This window comes from Phascolarctos cinereus, unplaced genomic scaffold, assembly GCF_003287225.1.
Source record: "Phascolarctos cinereus isolate Bilbo 61053 unplaced genomic scaffold, phaCin_HiC Scaffold_726;HRSCAF=1367, whole genome shotgun sequence".
Taxonomy (NCBI): Eukaryota; Metazoa; Chordata; class Mammalia; order Diprotodontia; family Phascolarctidae; genus Phascolarctos; species Phascolarctos cinereus.
The window spans coordinates 391,240,021-391,260,226 of NW_027556098.1; the positions used below are offsets into that span (position 1 = coordinate 391,240,021).

At 40.7% G+C, this 20,206-nt stretch overlaps 1 protein-coding gene across 3 annotated transcripts in view; it reads right to left on the minus strand.

Moving 5' to 3' along the window:
* The window catches only part of UBE4B (ubiquitination factor E4B), a 135,581-nt gene that overhangs the window by 8,218 nt on the left and 107,157 nt on the right, over positions 1-20,206 (minus strand). For all 3 annotated transcript variants that reach the window (XM_078145683.1, XM_020974176.2, XM_020974185.2), the window contains 5 exons: positions 20,090-20,188; positions 18,964-19,199; positions 11,431-11,557; positions 3,759-3,903; positions 3-137 (listed from right to left, as the gene is read on the minus strand). In XM_078145683.1, the coding sequence (XP_078001809.1) occupies positions 3-137; positions 3,759-3,903; positions 11,431-11,557; positions 18,964-19,199; positions 20,090-20,188 (742 nt within the window). The remainder of the gene's footprint in view (positions 1-2; positions 138-3,758; positions 3,904-11,430; positions 11,558-18,963; positions 19,200-20,089; positions 20,189-20,206) is intronic.

Sequence of the window (20,206 nt, forward strand, 5' to 3'; positions counted from 1 at the left end):
ACAGGTCTGAGGAAAGGCTTCTGGACTTGCTTGGTGAGAATATGAAACATATCCACCGTTTCTGTTGCTAGTGCAAGATACGAGCGAGACACACGCTCGTCCTGAGCGAGCTGAGACTGACGGGCCTGCTGCTGGTCCTAGGAACAGGCAACTAATGTCAAATAAAGTGTCAGCATCTCCCCTCTGTTACTCACCAAAAGGCCATGGAAATTCCAGAGGCAAATGAAGAGCCATTTCTACTCCAGAGAATTTTATCAGTTAATAAAAATGCCAAAAGTTTACTTTGACCATTTTGGAAAGAAATGTTTCTGTTATGATGTAGAATAAAAACAATATATAACTTTTCATTAATAATTTGGTTATGAAAATTCTTAGCTAGCCCCATGAAAACAGGACCCAGGGATAGAGACCATTTGCCCCTACTCTACATGGGCCTACAATGATTTTTTAATTCTTATATTTGCTTTCTATGGCTTTTCTCTTCCCTCCCTTCCTCTCCCTCAGGCTGTCACTTTTTCATCTCATCTCATCAGCCTGACTCTAGTAGACTTCTTGCATTTTCTAAACTGGACCTCCTAGTCTGCTATGAGTGAAGTAACAGCTTTTTGGAACTGTACATAAAGAGTAATTGGGCCCTGACTGGGAACCTAAGGGGCTCTTTCTATGAATAACGAATCTGACTAGGCATTCATCATAGCAAAGCAATCCTCCCAGTTCCTCCCTATGGATTTCCTAGCTAATGCCTCCCCGGAAGTGACTGCAAACTGCTCCTCTCCTCCCCTCCCTTCTCTGTCAGCCGAGGCCTGCCTCATCCTCTATGAGGAAATGGAGGTGTGATTTGACGAAAGCCCCTTAAGTGTGTCCCCTCCAACACTCTCTCCCCTTCCTTGGTCTGCAATACTAAGGAGGCCCTTCTCCTTGTCAAGGCCAGCCCCTCTGGAGGTTCTTCTCCTTAAAATCACACTCTCCATCCCATCCTTAGCCCTTTACTGGCTCCTAGTTCCACCCTTAAATAGATTCACTCGACCCTTCGGACACCTTCCACTGTTACTCTAGAAAAGGCTGCCTGTGCTTGGAAGGCTTTAAGCCCTCTCCTACTGTTCCCCCTTCAGTCTTCTGCAGCCTAGCTTCTGACCTCACTCAGCTAAACTACCCTCTCCAGTTACTGGAGATCTCTTAACTGTCAAATTTCTTTAATCTGTCAAATGTCTTTTTTCAAGCCTCATCCTTCTGGATTTCTCTGCCACATCTGAGAGCTGCTGCTCTCTCTCTTCTCCCTCTACTCTCTGGGTTCTTAGGACCCTACTCTCTACTGGCTTTCCTACTAGGTTCCCTCCTTCTCCAAGTGCTTTGATGGTTCATTACTGAGATCACTCCTTTAATGTTGGGTGTTTCCAAGGCTCTGTCCTGAGCCTCTCTATACTTTGTGTTCTGCTGACCTCATCAGCTCACATGTCTCTGAAGATGACTCCTACATCTATATATCCGGCCCCAGTTTCCTTTATGAGCATCAATCCTGCATCATTAACTGCTAATTAGACATTTCAAACCAGATCAACTCTTGCCTGACCCACTGCAATCGTGTCCTGAGAGAACCTTCTGCCTCCATTCTCCAGCCCATTGCTGCCCAAATCATTTTCCTTAAGCTAAGGTCTTGATCTTCAGCAGCTTCGGACCTTAGAGAGGTCACAAAGCCAGAATGGCTCAGAGATGGGGCTCATCCCCAGCTCGGGTTTCCACTGTGCTCTTCTGCCTCTCACTGCCTGCCAGAATCAAAATAATGAATCACATGTTTATGGGGCTTGAAAAGTTCACAAAGTCCTTCCTGCACACCATCAAACAAGGAGTTAGATAATAAAATGATCATTGTTCCCATTGTACTAATGAAGAAAAATCTCACTTTGACATCATGGTGGTCCCTCTCTTCCCATTCATGCAAGTTTAGAACAATAACTGAGAGACGGAACTGGGAGGGACACAGAAATGCTGAAGGATGAAGTTTAGACGCATCAGTGTTGTATCTGACTAAAGGTGATACACAAGTTATTTCTAATAGTCTTAATTAGCAGACCTATCGTTTCTTCCATCAGTACAATGAAGTAAACGCTGACAATATACATTCATTCGTTCATTCAACAAGGATTTATCGTGTACCCACTACGTGCAGGACACTATGGTTACTGTTGACCAGGACACAAGAAAACGTCCCCGCCTTCAGGGCACATACAAGCTAATAGAGACATGTATAAATATCTCCAGTGGTCATGTCATGTCTGTGTGGAGTGTTTGCCACAAAGGAAGGAGAGGCTGCTTCTAAATGGGAATGATGAGGCAAGCTGCTGTGGAGGTACGTGGAGGCCCGGCACGGGAGGAAGTACTTGAAGGGTGGGTAGGAGGGGGTGAGAGAATGACTGTTTATTCTAACTGGAAAAAGGGAGAAGGGCATTTGCATTCTAAGGCAATGAGGCTGAAAGTGCGCTGTGTGCCTGGCAAGTCGTTCCCATGGGCTGGACAAGAGGTTCCTACAGAAAGCTGGTTGGAAATAAGGTTGGAGCTACCCTGAAGGCTCTGGAAAGCCAGACTGATGGGTTTATACCAGGTTCCCCATGCCTGGCTTACACGTGGTAACCCAGATGAAATGGGGAACCACTGAAAGTTTTAGCTGGGAGAATAACATCTGGCAGAACTACGCAGAACAGCAGAAGGGTAAAACTATTAGAGACGGTGAGATGGGCCAGAAGGAGTCCAGGCATGACTTAAATGCATGAATCCTGACAGTGGTCATGCCAAAAAGGGAGGACACGCAAAGGTAGAAAACACCCAGCTGCATCTCATTTCCCATATTATTCAAAAGGTACCATTAAGTTGGGGGGGAGAGGGGGGAAGGGAACATTCAAATAACAGCAGCTAAATACTATGATCCCATCATGCCTGCAAAACTTTTACTGAACAAATCTTTTCTCCATTTGCCATAAACTCTCAGACTTGAGCTACAATTTGGCTCTGTCACAGTAGAATTCTTTATCCTCATTTGGAGAAATCTTTACAGATGTAGATTTAGCAGATGTCCCCAGTTTCCCACCAAGAGGGGACTCCAATTTTGGACAACAGTCTTGATACCATACAGAAACCCAATTCCAAAGCAGGTTTTGATGTGGAATAATACTCAAAGGCTTTGTGGGTGCATTGGTTTGGATCATCACATTAGAACAATTCTACTACCTCAGTGACTTAACCAAATCTATGTTAAAAGAAGCCTATGATGGTGGGAAGAGACAGATTCCCCTCATCAACAGGGCTTCTACATGGCACTGGGCAAAATAGAGGCCTTTTCCATTATTACCTTAATCTGAAACAAAGATCCATCCATTTCTGAATGACTACCACAACATTTTGAATATTTTAGACACATCGAGACAAGTGTGAAAAAGCATCAAATTCCTCTCCAGCAAACAGAATCAAAGAGGTGTGCTCTTTACTTTCCTTCCCAAATATAAGTCAACATGGTCAAACAATAAATTTTTCTCCAGAAAAGCTCTTTAAAAACTAACAGGCAGATAAAGTTTTCAGGATGCCTTCTGAGAGATCTCAAAAGCCAAATCGGTCAGTGCTCAGCTACACACCAAATCCATAATTGACTCAAATCAACAGGTGGTGACCTCCCAGCTGAACAGGTGAGGGAAACGAATGCATCATCTACAAAGAAGACCAGCGAGGTCACAGAAAGGCCACAGGGGCCTCTGGGGACACATCCTCACCCGGGGCAACAGGTCCCACTGTTCCTTGTTCTTCATTTCTTCTTGCACTTCATGGATCCGCTTCAAGGACTCCAGACTCTCATCCAACAAAAACGTTGTGTCATTTATCAGCATGTTTATGTACCGAACAAACTGCTTCCCAGAACTGGAAAAGCAAGCAAAATGCACACATGTTTACGTATCACCCCCAAGAAGCACAAAAGGCTCTGAGAGGGCAAAACAGACCTCCTCCAGAAGAACAGGAGCTACTCTCTAGATGGTCAATACTATTCCCTATGACATCATCATTCCTGGCACAAGCAATCTGAGTCATTCTTCACACAGTTCACAGATTAATTGCTTCACTGGATCTTTGTTTCTCTTTTTTAAAAATACGTAACTAACACGTGACCCAAACTTCTTATTGTACAATAGAGGCTCTAAGTTTGGGAAACATGGAAACATGTTAATACTCAACTGAGGCCCAAAAGCAAAAAATGTATGAGGAAACACTACTCATTATATAGAGGATAACAGAAAACTACCAGCAAAGACACTAACCAAAGTGATTAGGAACTTCAATGAAGTAATAAGAGAGAAAATTCACCTGCATCTCTATACAGCGCTAACAAAAACAAAATAAAATTCCATTTAAAGAACTAAAAAAATGCACAAAATATCCACCATTAACCTTCCATTCTGGGGTTACACAAGTACAAAATACACTTTATAGAAATGAAGGAAGTCTTAAATAATTGGAAACATTCACTCATGGTTTGGCCTGGCAATATAATGAAAACAACAGTTCTATTTATATTATTTTACAGATTTCACGCTCCGTCAAAGTGCCGATGCTTTATATAACCAGCAAACACAATTCATTTGGAGATACAAAAGGTTAAGAATCTAAAGAACGTAATGACAAGAGCAGGAATGAAGGGGCCATTGGCAATACCAGATCTCTTAAGCTATGTCTTAATGCAGCATTCATCTAAACTATTTGGTACTTGTTAGAAAACAGAACAGTAGAACAAAGTAGGTAAGTAGGACCTATTAACAAGTAAGCATGGTGTGTTTAATGAACTCAAGCATACTAACTAGATTGAGGACTCCCTATTTGAGAAGAACATTGGGTAAAGTGGAAAGAAGTTGGGCAGTGACTATCTTACATGACATCCACAATAAACTTCAGGTAAATATAAAAGGTCACATAGAAAAAAAATTAAGAGGTGCCTCACATAGCTATGACTAGTGGGAAAATTACTTAAAAAAAAAAACCCAACACAACTTTATTGCCTTTTGCTTTTAATTCAGTCAACAAATTACAAGGACACATGGTTAAGGAAAAACCAGCAGAGTGAGACTGTATCTGACACCATCTATGCTATCCTGCCCTGAGACTGCTGGCCTCGGGAGGTTCAGTGCCTGTTTTCTAGGACCACAAATGCCTTTTCTAATTACTTAGAACATGCCTTTCCATTTACACTGTCATAGTTACTGGGCAACCTCTTCTGGTTCTGCTTATTTCACTTTGCATCAATTCACAGAGAAAAGGATAGAATTCTAAACCAAAGACAGAGATGATTATAAGACGAGAAAAAAAAGGACAGGAATAACCATTTAGTAAGCATCTAATGTGTGCCAGGCACTGTGCTTTACAGATGCTATCTTATTTGATACTGGCAACAATGCTGGAAAGCAGGTGTTATTATAATCCTCATTTTACAGTTGAGGAAACTGATGCTGACAGAGGTTAAGTGACTTGCCCAGGGTCTAGGCCCAGCTCCAGGCCTAGGCCCTATCCACTAAGCAAACTGAGCTGACTGTAGGAGAAATACAAACTATCAAATATAGGAAAGAATGCTCCAGCTCACTCATAGAAATGCAAATATAAAACGATTCAGGGTTTTCTTTCATCTCATACAAACCCAGACTATACCTTAGGCAAAGACAACAAAAGATGGAAATGGCAAATACTGGGAGGGGCTGGGGAAAGACCGACTTCCCAGTGGACATAGTCGGAGCTGGGAAGAGTTCAAGAACTTTGGAAAGCAATCTAGAATCAGACTAGTAAAGACACCCAACTGGTCATACTTATTGACTCAATACTATCACTGACAGACATACGCATTACTCAAAAGGAAGTCAAAAACAAAGGGAAAGCCTCCATATGGACACAAATATTTACAACCACATTTTCTATGCTAACAAAGAACAGGAAACAAAGTATATGCCAGCTGATGGAGGAACGGTGGGACTAACTGTACCCTATGAATGTAAAAGAATAGGAATGTGATATTACTGAGTTGTAAGAAATGAGTTTTCGTGAATTCGGGGAAACTCGGAAGGACTTGTATGAAGTACAGAGGGAAGTAATTAAAACATCTGCATAATGAAAAAAAAAATTCTGAAAGACATCAAGACTTCTGAACTCTGATTGATACAATGATCAACTGTGGCATCTGATGGTGACTTCTGACAAAAAGGTGGTGTATTATAGGTGTAGACTGTGGTATACATAGTTTAATATGGTCAGTCTGAGGATTTATTTGCATAACTGTTCTGTTTTGTTACAAAGGAGAATTCAGTGGGGTTCATGTGGAGGGTGAATTCACTGGGAAACAGTAGTGATATTTAAAAAGGTATCAATAAAACACTGACTTTTTAAACAGGTATTACCCAGTCCTCTTTTGAGCCCATTCACCAGGGCCCATTTCTATGCTAAGCAGTCCAAGTGCAAGCCCTCCTCCCCTGACCCGGCTTCTCCTTCTGACCTGCCCAATTCTGGCCAGGGTGTCTGACTGGTCTCTAATGCCCAAACTTGACCTTCACCTCACTGCTCTCATTCCTCTCTTACATGACATCAGTTCCCAGTCCTACTGATTCTACTTACGCCATTTTCTCTCTCTCCATTTGTACAGCTGCCAACGCATTGCCACCCGCAAGAACTACTTTGAGGTCCTTCTCGCAGGTCTTACAGCCACTCACTCTTTCTTCCATCCATTTACACTATCCTGCTACCAAAACACTCTCTCATGCATGCTCTCCTTCATGGGAAAATACACTGCTATAGTTTATAACCACCTATGACCTTTCACCTTGTGTAACAGGTTCAATGGATATCAGTGCAATATGAAGTCTGTCCATTTATTAGCCCTCAAACTCATTACATGACCAGTCTTTTCACTTCATTTGAATGTCATTGCTGATAATAACTGTCTGCTACTTGTACCTATCATACTCTCCAGATTACCTACTATTTGGATTATTCTCAAACTTCTTTCTGTTAATCTATTCTCCTATGAACCCACTACTCCTCATCCGTGTAACTTTCTGAATAAAGCTGACCCACACATTGGCCTCTGCTCCCCATGGGTGTTGTTTCCTCCAACGGAAACTTCTCCTCCAATTCAGGTCCTGCCTTTGCTTTTTGTATTCCCAACACTTAGTACAGCCCTTGGTACACTTGGTAAAAATAAATGCTTTTTCATTCATTTGCTCACAGCCATGACATCCTAGGAGAACACTGGTGTTAAAAAAAGAAACTGGCATTGGAGGCAGGGAATGGATCAAAACCATTGAAAGCACGGAGTTCTCTCCTAATTAGTCAACTGTCAGCCCAGATCTAGCCCATAAGACCGAGTACCTTTGGTGCTCGCACATGTATTAATAATCAAAAGCTGGTAAAACAAAATCATCTCTGCTGCTGCATCTATCTAGCAATCTTACATGATCTTCATGTCAGCACATTTGTAGATACAATGTTGGAGGAAGGCCTTTAAGAATGCATTCTGCTCAATGAAGTCAAATGTGTGTGTATACATATACGCACTACACATACACACACACACACACACACACACGTGTATTATGTGTGTGTGTTCATTTGTAACCAACAAAACAATAAACCATAGGATTTTATTTCTGCTGTATCTCTATCAGTCAAATGGCTGACTGAAAATGCTGTAGAGAAGTGTTACAGATTATCTGGATGGTGGCATACGCCTATAATGCCTGCTACTAGGGAGACTGAGGTTGATGGGTCCCTCGAATTCGAGAGTTCTGAACTGCAGCGGGCTATCTGGAGGCTGCACTATATCTGGAACCAATGTGAGCTCCTAGGGGTATGGGGACATCAGGATGCCTAATGGAGGTCCTGAGGGTAGGGAACTAACCTAGATCAGAAGTGGAATGGGACAAAGCTCTCATGTCAATTAGTGGGATCAGGCTGTGAGTGGCCACTGCATTTCCAGCCTGGATGAGAGGAACTGAATCTCAAAAAGAAATAAACAGATAAACAAAGCTTTGCTCCTATTTTGATTTTAATATATGCATACAAGATCTTATAAAGAAAAGAAAGTAGGTATATGAGTCACAAATTATTAACATCTTTTTGATTTAAAGAACAATTTCTGGAGAGGAAGTTAATATTATTATCTATGATCCATTTTTTTGACATCTCCCAAGATAGCTTCAAAATCAATCTGAGTACCTTTAAAAACTGCGCTGCCTCCACGAGAGATTTCTTCAATGTATTTAACCAGAGTTAACAACTCCCCTAATTTCATTTGCACCATACCAGGTTCTAACGCTTAGTGTTCAAACGTGGTAGTTACACTATAATTGATGATATAATTACATCAAGTCTAGAAATGCTGGCAGATTTGTTCCATTTCAGATCGACTTCCTGTTCTATAGGCAGTTTTATCTGTAAAAGCTCAAGATGACAAGACTTAATTGGGTATCATGCCTTGCTTTCTACAGTGTTGTTTTCCCCTCCTTTTTTTAAAAAATTATTTTATAGAATACTACTTGTATTCTTCCATCATCTTCTTAGTAGTGTTTTGTAAATGAGTTTATCTTAATTAGTGTTGTCCTTGGTTTAGAAGAAGGGTTTGCTTGTGATGCAGTTTCTGGACTGTTTAGGTCTCCTCCTTGTCGTGATGGAACATTGCCATTTCTTGGAGAAGACTGACCAACTACCCATTTCTCATACTCATTGGCTTATTTAAATAGGTTAGGTTAAAGATTTCATCATTTCATGTAGCATCTTGTTTCCTTCTAATCTGGTTCGTTTTGGCTTCTGCACCAGCCAATGATCTAACTATACAGCTGATTCAGACAGAAATGATACCCATGTCAATTAATACACAGTCCATTTCTTCTTTGAGATTTTGTTCAGTGCTTGCAAATCTAGTATTCTCTTCTTGAATAAAATATTCATCATTTATGGGCATGAGGCTTCTGAATAATCTATAAATCTAAGACATCTTTTATTCCTTAATCACGAACCAACATTCTCTGTTTATCCCTTCAAAATGAAATCACATCATATCCAAGTGTATGTTGGCTCATTCGGACATTCTTGCCAAGGTCTTCATTCAATTTCTCTATTTCTTCACCCTCAGCAACAGATGCTTGCTGCCACTATCTTCATGGTGGTCCTTTTACCTATTCTCACTATGAGCACTACAAAGTAAGATGACCAAGTGTCTGTCCCATCAAATACTTCTCCTTATTCTAGGGCACACAATGAAACCAACTCTGCCCACTACCACTACTAGTACTATTGCTACTCCAAGGAGAACCTGAGTCATTCTTCCATTTGTCTAGAGCTACTTTATGTCTTATGATTTCCATTTTAAGGAGAATATCCATCCATCCATCCATCCATCCATCCATCTTTCAATAATGTATCATTTGTTTTTTATGTGGGAAATAGTTCATATTGAGGGTTCCAAATGTTTATGTTGGGAAATAGTCCAAAAACTATGCAACACCTAGCACTTTGCCCCATTTTCACCAACTATTGAAGTGGAAGAGGCCGGCACAGGGCTGATGGCCATTTTGTATTTTTATATGTTTCATGAATGGCAATGCCAAAGACTCTAACTTTATGGTGACCTACCGATGATGCTTTTTTCATCTGGTTCTCTAATAAAAACATTCTGTCACCAGGACTGTACTCAGGGATTTTCTAGCTCTGTAAAAGCTCTCAAGAGCTTATACTCCACTGGCATAGCCTTTGAAACCTAAAACCACCTCCATGTCACAATAAGACACAAGGATAGGACTTTTGTATTTCTGATAGAAAGAGAAATTCCATTAAAAATGCAGGTACGATTATTTCATTTCTGTGCCAAAATTTCAAGGGCTTGCTTTTGCCTTTCTTTCTGTACCCAATACTTAAGATCCTCCAAAAACTTTTCTCTTACTCGACTCACCAAAATTTTTTTGCTTTTACCTTCATAGCTTTGCTTACATCATAGTCTTAATAAATGTTTGCTGACTGAATAAATACCGATTGCCAGATAAATTTGATTTTATGAAGAGATTTGATCACATCATTTCTCTGCTCCAAAGTCTTCATTAGTTTACTACTTCTACTGAATAAAATTCAATTATACAATTTCAAGTTAGAAGGAACCTCAAACTTGGTCATGTAGACCAAGCCATTCTCCACAAAAAATACTTACTACAATACAACTAACAAGCAGTCAGCCCAACTCTGCTTTAAGACCTCTGGTGAGTGGAAGCCCCGTGGCCTCCAGAAGTGGTGGCTGCTTCCCCTCTAAATAAGCTTGAATGGCTGGCAAACTCTTCCTGATACCCAGCTTAAACCTGCCTCTGCAATGTCTATCCATGGTTTTCTTCCTTCACTCTGGGGCCATAAAGACCAAGTGTGATCTATCCCCTCAATCAGCTAGGGACCCTTCTGTGACTTAATGATCTGTCATGCTACTGTGTTCTCCCCGAGTCTTCCATGGACTCTCACAAAGGATGATCTCAAGACTATACCACTATTGTCATGGTTCTCTGAACACTCTCCATTTTTAACAGAGGCTTTTTCCTGAGATGTGTGGCTAAGAATGAGCTTAGTATTACAGATGCGTTCTGATCAAGGCAGATAATAGAAGCAATATCACCTCTTTATACCTACATACTATACTTTCTCTTGGTGAAGCCCAAAACTGTGTTAACTATTATGTGCCTGGCACAAAGCACACCCTTAATAAATACTTCTTGAACTGAATTCCATTAGATTACTTGGTTTCTGTGACTGGCTAATAGGATGCTCCATGTCCTGGCCCCAAACGTGCCCTTCTGGCCTTAAAAACATCATCTCTACTATGCCCACTCCCAAAATAAACCACTCTCTGGTCCCACAGCACACCAACGGATTTCCTGTGGCCTCTCTGGGTTACTGCAGTACACCAAGGCACAAGAGTCCTCCCACACCCTTATTCACTTCCTAATTTCCTACCCAAACTTTAAAGTCCAATGAAAAGGCCTCTTGCTGTATTAAATCAACCAGGATCTCCTGAGTCAAAAAGTACCCATTTCAGTTTATTTTATACCTCTCTAATATCTTTGTTTATTATAGTTGTGTGCATGGGGTATCTCACAGATCGTATATTCCATGACGACAGATACTCTTTCTTAACAAAACTTCCTCTTCCCAGCATCCAAAAGAACTCTTTGCAGAGAAACCACTTTAAAATGTTGTTAAACTGAACTAAAACGGCTTTTATAGTTGTTCAGCAATACAGTCCAAATTCAGCAATACCCAGAAAACTATGCATCATCTGAGAATCCCTCAAAATTGTTGCCAAATGAAGCCCAGACACAGGAGAATTCCTATTCAAGGTTTTCACGAGAGTAAAAGTTGTAATTCCGGAAATCCAATACTCACTTGAACTCTTCCATAAAGGTGCCATGATGGGCTATGTTTTGCCAAAGACTTTTAAAAATGGTGCTGATATGATATCGGATTGTAAATTTGTCATAGAACTCGCTGGTGGCTCCAGTGTGTTCAACATCTAGAGAAGAAACAGGGAAGGAAGGTGCAGTCAAGGCCACATGTTTTCATACAAAATCAGTTAGGGCTGCTACCATTTGAAACTTAAATATATAAATCTGCCAAAAGGCCCTTTATTTTAGGAGAAATAGCCAGCAAGTTTATCCTTCAGATCCCTATCTCTTCAAAACAAACAAAACAAAACATATCAGGATAGCCCAGGAAAATGAAATCAACGATAGCAATGAGGATTTGGTTTCATCTAGATAAAAACAATTTAGCAACAGCTAGAAACTAAACTTTTTCCTTCTTTTCTACCTCCTTAAAAAACAAACAAACAAAAAACAACAACAACTTAACATAAGCAATTCAACTGAACTAAGTCCTGCTCTAGTAGAAGGCACAGATCAGATTTATCAGTTGGCTTTTTTTAGACTATACCTGTGATTTCAGTCTATCAATAAACATTTATTAAGTACCTCCTATCTGTCAGACACTGTACTAAATGTTCCAGAAACAAAAAGAGGCAAAAGACAATCCTGCCCCTCAAAAAGCTCAGTCTAAAGGGGGAGACAATGTGCAAACACACATGCCAACTAGGTGCTCAGGGTAAGAAAACAACTCTAGCCCTGGAGATGGGAACCTGCTCTGCTCATCTGAAAGAGCGGCTTGCACCATAATGAAGTTAAATGACAAGCAAAGGGCCACAGAGTGAATGCATGTCCAAGATGAGCTACAAATCTGCGTGTCCTAACTCTGAGGTTCACTGAAGCTCACCTCTCCACCGACAGGTGTCAGGCTGGAGTAAAGATCAAGTTGGGTTAACTAGGTATTATTTAATCAATGAGAATGCTACTCACATTTATGAAACTACTTTTCAAATAACTTTTTTTCCCCCTGTAAAATATCAATCAATAATCATGTATTACATACCTACTATATGCTAAGCACTGTGCAAAGTGCCAAAAAGAAGTAAAAGATAGCCTCTGCCCTCAAAGGGCTTACAGTCTAATCGGAGAGACAACATTAAACAGATACATATAAAGAAAGCTACATACAGGATAAATACGAAATAATTAACAGAGGGAAGGCACTGGAATAAAGAGTTGGGAAAGGCTTCCTGTAGAAGGTGGGACTTTTAGTAGGAACTTGCAGGAAGCCAGAAGGTCAGAAGTAAATAATGATCAAAGAGGGAATGACCTAACAATCATGATATACAAATACTGCCGGAGCATAAGAAGTGATGAAGTGATGTGGCAAAGTGAGCATAACCCAGAAAACAAGGGCACAATGCCTAAAAGGCTATAAAATAGAAAAAACAAAACAAAAAGAACTTGTGAAAATGTACCTAGTTCTTTTTATTGTAGGGGAGGAAGGGAGAACAGGATGACAGGTGTGAAGTGTTACATATACTGCTGGCACAGGTAATGGTATTGGTTAGATCTGAATTGCCCCTTATCTCCCTGCCCCAACTCTACCTTCCTTTTTAAATCTTTGTTACAAAAGAAATGGCTCATTTGGTAGGGGAAGAGGTAGAGATATGTTTGGAAATGAAAGCAATATAAAATGAAAAGACAAAGAAAAAGAGGGAGTAATGTCTGGAGTTAAGGAAAACTTCTGTTTAAAAGAGAGGAAAGACATAAAACAGAGTGACTTACGTCAACAGCTCTGATATAAAGATCTAAAGATGCTTTTATGTACATAAGAACAACATGCCTACAAGAAGGATGCAGATATATGTACTTTATCAAGGGACGGGATAGCCTGGGCCCTGTGGACTCAAACAAGGTTTCCATCAGAAAGACCCATGAGAACCAGGATGGCCACTTCTACATCTTTTGCAAATCCACAGCACCTACCCATGGTCAATGTTTAATAAACATTCTCTCTGCCTTCCTTATTTCACTCCAACATACAACCAACCTCTATTACTAGCAACAGCGCACCAAGTCCCAAGTCCCATTAGCCACTGTTCTCAGTATGTTTATCTGGCCCTCCTTGTCTTTGTCTGAGTCTGCCTCACAGGGCATCCTCCTGTCAGGTAACCTGACTGGTAACCTCTGCTTTGCCAAGTTCTCTTCCACACTGTCAGAAAGCAAAAGAGTTCACAGATTAAGGCACAAAGCAACTGCTTTTTCTTCAAACAAACACACATACACACACTCTCTCTCCCCCATATTAGCCATGTTATGAAAGAAGATACGGACCCAAATGGGAGAAAACGCAAAAAGTGAAAAACAGTATGCTCCAATCTGCGTTCAGAGCCCATCAGCACTTTTTCTAGAAGTGGACAGCATTTTTCATCATGAGTACTTGATGGAATGGAATTGTCTTGGATCGCTGTATTGCTAATAAGAGCTAAGCTGTTCACGGCTGATCATCGCACAGCACTGCTGCTATTGCATACAATGTTCTCCTGGTTCTGCTCCACTATGCATCAGTTCTTTCCCAGTTTTTCTGAAATCTGCCTGCTCATCATGATAGTATAGTAATATTCCATTACAATCACATAGCACAACTCGTTCAGCCATTCCCCAATTGATGGGCATTTCTTCAATTTCAATTCTTTGCCACCATAAAAAGGGTTACTATAAATATTTTAGTACAAATAGGCCCTTTCCTCTTTTTTCTGGACCTCTCTGGGATACAGACCTAGTAGTGGTACTGTTATATCAAAGAGTATGCACAATTTGATTGCCCTTTGGGCATAGTTCCAAACTGCACTTCAGAAGGCTTGGATCAGTTCACAACTCCACCAACAGTGCAATAATGTTCCAATTTTCCCACATCTCCTTCAACATTCATTATTTTCCTTTTCTGTCATATTAGCTAATCTGAAAGGTATGAGGGGCTACCTCAGAGTTATTTTAACTTGCATTTCTCTAATCAGTAGTGATTTACAGCGTTTTTTCTATGACTATTGATAGCTTTGATTTTTTCATCTGAGAACGCCTGTTCACATCCTTCGACCATTTATCAACTGGGGAATGACTTGTATTTTTATAAATTTGACTCAGTTCTCTATGGGGCAGCTAGGTGTCGCAGCAGATATAGAGCAAGGGCCCTAAAGTCAGGAGGACCTGAGTTCAAATCTGGCCTCAGATGCAAGTCTTAATTGCCTCACAAAATAAAATAAAATAAAATAAAATTATATAATCAAAATTATCCATTTTACATCTAGTAATACTCTCTATCTCGTTTGGTTATAAATTCTTCCCTTCCCCATAGATCTGACAGTTAAACTATTCCTTGCTCTCCTAATTTGCTTATGGTTATCACCCTTTATGTTTAAATCATGTACTCATTTTGATCTTAACTTGGTATATGCAGTGTAAGATGTTTCAGTTTTCCTAGCAATTTTTGTCAAATAGTGAGCTCTTGTCCCAAACCTGGAGTCTTTGGGTTTATCATACACTAGATTACTATTGTCATTTACTACTGAGTTTTGTATATCTAATCTATTCTACTGATCCACCACTCTATTTCTTAGCTAACACCAGAGAGTTCTGATGATTACTGCTTTGAGATCTGGTACAGTTAGGCTATCTTCCTTCACATTTGTTTTCATTAATTCCCCTGATATTCTTGATTTTTTGTTCTTCCAGATGAACTGTGTTATGACTTTTTCTAGCTCTATAAAATAATTTTTTGGTAGTTTGATTGGTATGGCTCTGAATATGTAAATTTAGGTAGAACTGTAATTTTTATTACACTGGCTTAGCCCAACAATGAGCAATTAATATTTTTCCAATTATTTTGATCTAACTTTGTGTGAAAACTGTTTTAAAATTGTGTTCATATAGTTCCTGGGTTTGTCTTGGCAGGTAGATTCCCAAGCATTTTAGATTGTCTACAGTTACTTTAAACAGAATTTCTCTCTCTTGCTGCTGGCCTTTGCTGGCAGTACACAGAAGCCCTGACGATTCAGGTGGGTTTATTTTATATCCTGCAACTTTACTAATATCGTTATTTATTGCAATTAGCTTTTTAGTTGATTTCCTGGGATTCTCTACGTATACCATCACACCATCTGCAAAGAGTGACAGCTTTGTTTCCTTAGTGCCCATTCCAATTCCTTCTATTTCTTTTTCTTCTCTTATTGCTAAAGTTAACATGTCTAGTACAAAATAATGCATGACAGTTGTGACAATGGGCATCCTTACTTTACCCAGGATCTTAACGAGAAGGCTTCTAGCTTATCCCTATTACAAATAATGCTTGCTGATGATTTTATATTTTTGAAGTAGTATTTTATTTGGCCAAGCACTTCCTAACCGTGTCCTCAGTTAAGAATGGATCAGGTTTCATGCTACCCATTGTAGGCAACAGCTTCATTTTGCCACCCATGATGAGCTCTTGCATAAGGGAGTGGAAAGAACACCAGACTTGGAGACAAAAGACATTGCAACCTTGACTCAAACACTAACTTGTTATGCATGACCTTGGACTAGTATCTTAGCCTCTCTTCGTTGGTTTCCTTCTCAGTCTCTCTTGCTGGCATGTGCGCTGCATCCCTGAAGTTCAGTTGTATCCCAGGACAGAGTCTTGGGCCCTCTTCTTCTCACTGTCCAGATTCTCTCCCTTGGTGACCTCACTGGCTTTCAAAGCTCCATTACCATCTCAATATAGATGCACAAGGCTTCTAGAGACCTAGTCCGATTCTCACTCCTGCAGTCTAATCCCACCTCACCTGCTCCCTTCTGGACACGTCCACCTTGAATGTTTTAGAGGCATCATCAACATAACATGTCCAAAACCAGACCTGCTATCCTTCCCCCATGCCCGCCAGGCTTCTGAATGGTCTTTGGTTTTTCCAAGTGCACCATCAACCTTTTAGTCACGTTATGTTCACAACTTTAATTTTTCACTCAAGTTTCCACGTTTCCAATGTGTTGCCAAACTATATCTTCCCCATCTGATCGTCACCCACATCTGTCTCTCTCTTCCACGCACACAGCCACTGACCTAGTTTAGGTCCTCAGCAACTTTTGTCTGGCTAAGTGCAATGGCCCCTAACTGGTCTATCATCTCTCTCCACTCCAATCCATCTTCACCAGTTAAGTGACAGAGAGACAGTCCTCACAGCAGACCCCATCATTCCTTTACTCAATCGATGCAGTGGCTCCTTATTACCTCTAGGATAAAATAAACTCCCTTTAAAATTCTTCAAACCTGGCTCCTACCTTTCCAACTTTATTACATATTATTTGCAATTGACAATCCATTCAGACTGACCTTTTTCCTGTTTCAAAGATATAATACTCCATCTCCTATCTCTGAGCCTTTGCCCAAGCTGTGCCTCATGCCGGTTTTGCACTCCTCCGTCACCTCTACCTCTTGTAATCACTGGGCTTAAGTGATGAGTTCTATTTGAAACTGTTCCTGACCTTTTCTCTCTGCTTTCCCCGCCCCCACCCGAGCCCTGGGCAAACACTTGTATCTATTTGTACATATTGTTTCTCCTTAGAGGATTTGAGCTTCTGAGGGCAAGGACTGAAGAACTGCTTGGGTTTGTCTTTGAATCTCCATTACCTGGTGCACAGCAGGCGCTTCATAAACACAAATGCATCATGTTACAAAACTATGTATGCATAAAAGATCTATTCAAGTGCAAGAGAGACCGATGGATTTTAATGTAACAGTATGAAATCTTCAAGGACACAGCTTCAAATTTCACACAGGGGCTAACCTTTAAGAAACTAGCACCAGTCGAGTATTGGTGTGGCATAAAAGAAGAATATCTTCAACTATCTCAAATCTGGCCTCACACAGATAAGTAGTTGGAAAAGGGAATAGTATTTTATTTGATTTTTTTTTGAGGCAATTGGGGTTAAGTGACTTGCCCAGGGTCACGCAGCCAGTAAGTGTTATGTGTCTGAGGCTAGATTTGAACTCAGGTCCTCCGACTCCAGGGCTGGTGCTCTATCCACTGTGTCACCTAGCTGCCCCTGATTAAGTATTTCTTAAATATCTACTCTGCACTAGGAACTATGAATCTAAATTATCTTACCCAAAAAATTAACAAATAAATACTATTCCCTTTTCCAACTACTCATCTTTGTAAGGCCAGATTTTATTTTTATATTTCAACCAAACAACAGATTAAATGTAGAAGCAGATATGAGAATCTACCTTTCTTTTACTAAGCCAGACGTTAAAGAGACTGGCAAATATATAAAACAACGCTACTGTTCTCATAATTTCTTTTTTAGTTTGGAAATAGCTGCTTTTATATATATAATATATATATATATATATATATATATATATATATATATAATAAAGATATAATTAAATATTTTAGAAATTCATTGACTTTAATTTATAATATGGTAAATACTGATAGATCCTACAGAGTTCTCAAAAATTTTTACTCTAACTCTACTCCTTAATTGTGTTGTCCTAATAATCTTATGATATGAAGACAATCTTCCCTAAAGATACCTCCCTGCCTCTCAAACTTTCAACAAAGAGCTCTTACTAAGTCTTTTGGTGACACAAATGGTCAATTTATTTCAGTTTGAGGTCCAGTCTTCCACGGACATTGGACTAAATGAACTATGGAATCTGGTTCTTTATTCCTTGTTTCTTTGGAAGACCACTTTCTCCTCACAAATCTGGACTTACTTACTGATTGTTGTTTGCTCTCCCACTCAGCCTCTTCTTGAACTCAAAAAAATCACTTACACTGTTACATCAATCCCATGACCACATCCTTCCCTTCCCTACCAGCACAAGCCCCCGACCTCCATCAGTAGGCCACTCAGTTGAACACTCCCCAGGCCCTCACCACCCACGTACTCTAGTTTCTCTCTCTTATTGGTCTTTGGGCTTAGCTGGCTCGATGACCTTGGGATATGGTATAAATATGGACAGAGTGGCAGATTTAAGATCTAAATTAACCAGTTAGTTTTATGAGGAGAAAACCTGCTATAACCACAAACTGGATTCCAACTGTAGGTAGATGACCAGTAAATGTACACAGTGGGATCACAAGAGGACTGGGAAGTTCAGTACATTACTCAGGATAAAAACATCACCATGACCGGAAAAGAAACATGGTGCAAATGCCCCCCAAACAGCCATAAAAATTCCCAAATGAAGGGCAGTGAGGTGGCACCATAGTGGACAGAATACTGGGCTGAGGCAGGAAGACCAAAGTTCAGATCCAGCCTCAGACAAGTACCAGTTATGTGACCCTAGGCAAGTCACTTAATCCTGTCTGCCTCAGTTTCCTCATCTGTAAAAATGGGGATAATAACAGCACCTACATCCCAGAGTTGTTGTGAGGCTCAAACAAGGTAACGTTTGTAAAAAGCGCTAAGCACAGCACCTGGCACGTAGCAGGCACTATAAGTGTTAGCAATTGTTAGTGCGAAAAACACGAGAGATGAACTAACCCCATTAGAGAACTATAGACCACCTCACCTGTATAAAACTTCATCAGTGAGGGGACTAGCAGCTTGGTGGAAAGAGGGTGGTTCTCTATCATTTCAAAAAACTTCTGGGTCCGCGGCTGGACAGCAGGGTTGGTCATGAACATGACCTCCACCAATTTGGCCACCAGGTATGGATTCCGGATATAGTTCTGGTTGCACAGCATCACAACAAGGAACATGGCAATATCCTGAGTACAGGGCTCATACAGCACCTGAGGGGAGTATCTTAGCAGAGAGAAAAAAGAGAAACGGCCAATGAAGCCTCGCCATTGGTAGCTAGTTGGGGCGCAAAACACAAGCACGTAAATAATATTACCGAGCAGCTGAAGACCTACTGCGTCTATCAGTCAAAGCATAACTTCTTTACTCCTAAATTCTGGCACTGAAGTCAACTTATGATTCAATCAGGTAAAGAGAATGACATAAGTGCTCCTCACCCTCACAATGATTACTGAAGACAAAAGACATTCTCTTTCAAAGTTCTCTCTCCTTTCACACGTGAGGAGATTTGTTATGGAGAAGGTGGTACCTGGCACAAAACCGGAGAACCAACAATCCAAGTATTTCTAGTTCCCAGGCCTCCACTCCAAGGAGATTTATTTCCCATATCACCCTCTGTCTGTTGCCATCACCCAGCTCTCCCTCTGCCCCATCCCTAACTAGATACACTCACTCTCATCAAATCCATCCAAGTCTCCTGAATACACTGAGGTCTCTGCTACTGCCCTCAGAACTCTTGCTAGAGCTCACTCTAATACCAGGGCTGGATTTGTTTCCAAGATGGTCTGTCAAGGAAGCAGCAGGAAGTGTTAAGCATGAGATGGGAGTCAAAACTGAAGCTTGTAGTGCTGTTCATTGAATGCCGTGTAGTTTGTAGGTGTAAAATGAGTGACAGTGAGAGCCCATGAGACTGTGGAAATATCACTGAGGTAGGGCCCTTTTCTGTGCCTTAGCTGCTGTGGGATCCAGCACAAAAACTTCATCCGTCAAGCGGATGGGGTCTCGCTGGTGAGAAGCCAGACCTCAGCAAGCCGCTGTAAGGAGAACACTTGGCATATGGGCCAAGGGCTACAGCCATCTGAGCAGCACTAAGGTCAGAAATAGATTTTACTTACTGTACAATAAAAAATAAAAATTCAGCAACGTCTTCCACGTAAAACTCAGGCAATGCTGCAAACACCTTAGGGACATCTGGATTTAAAGGCAGTGTGATACTGTGAAGGAGAAAAAAC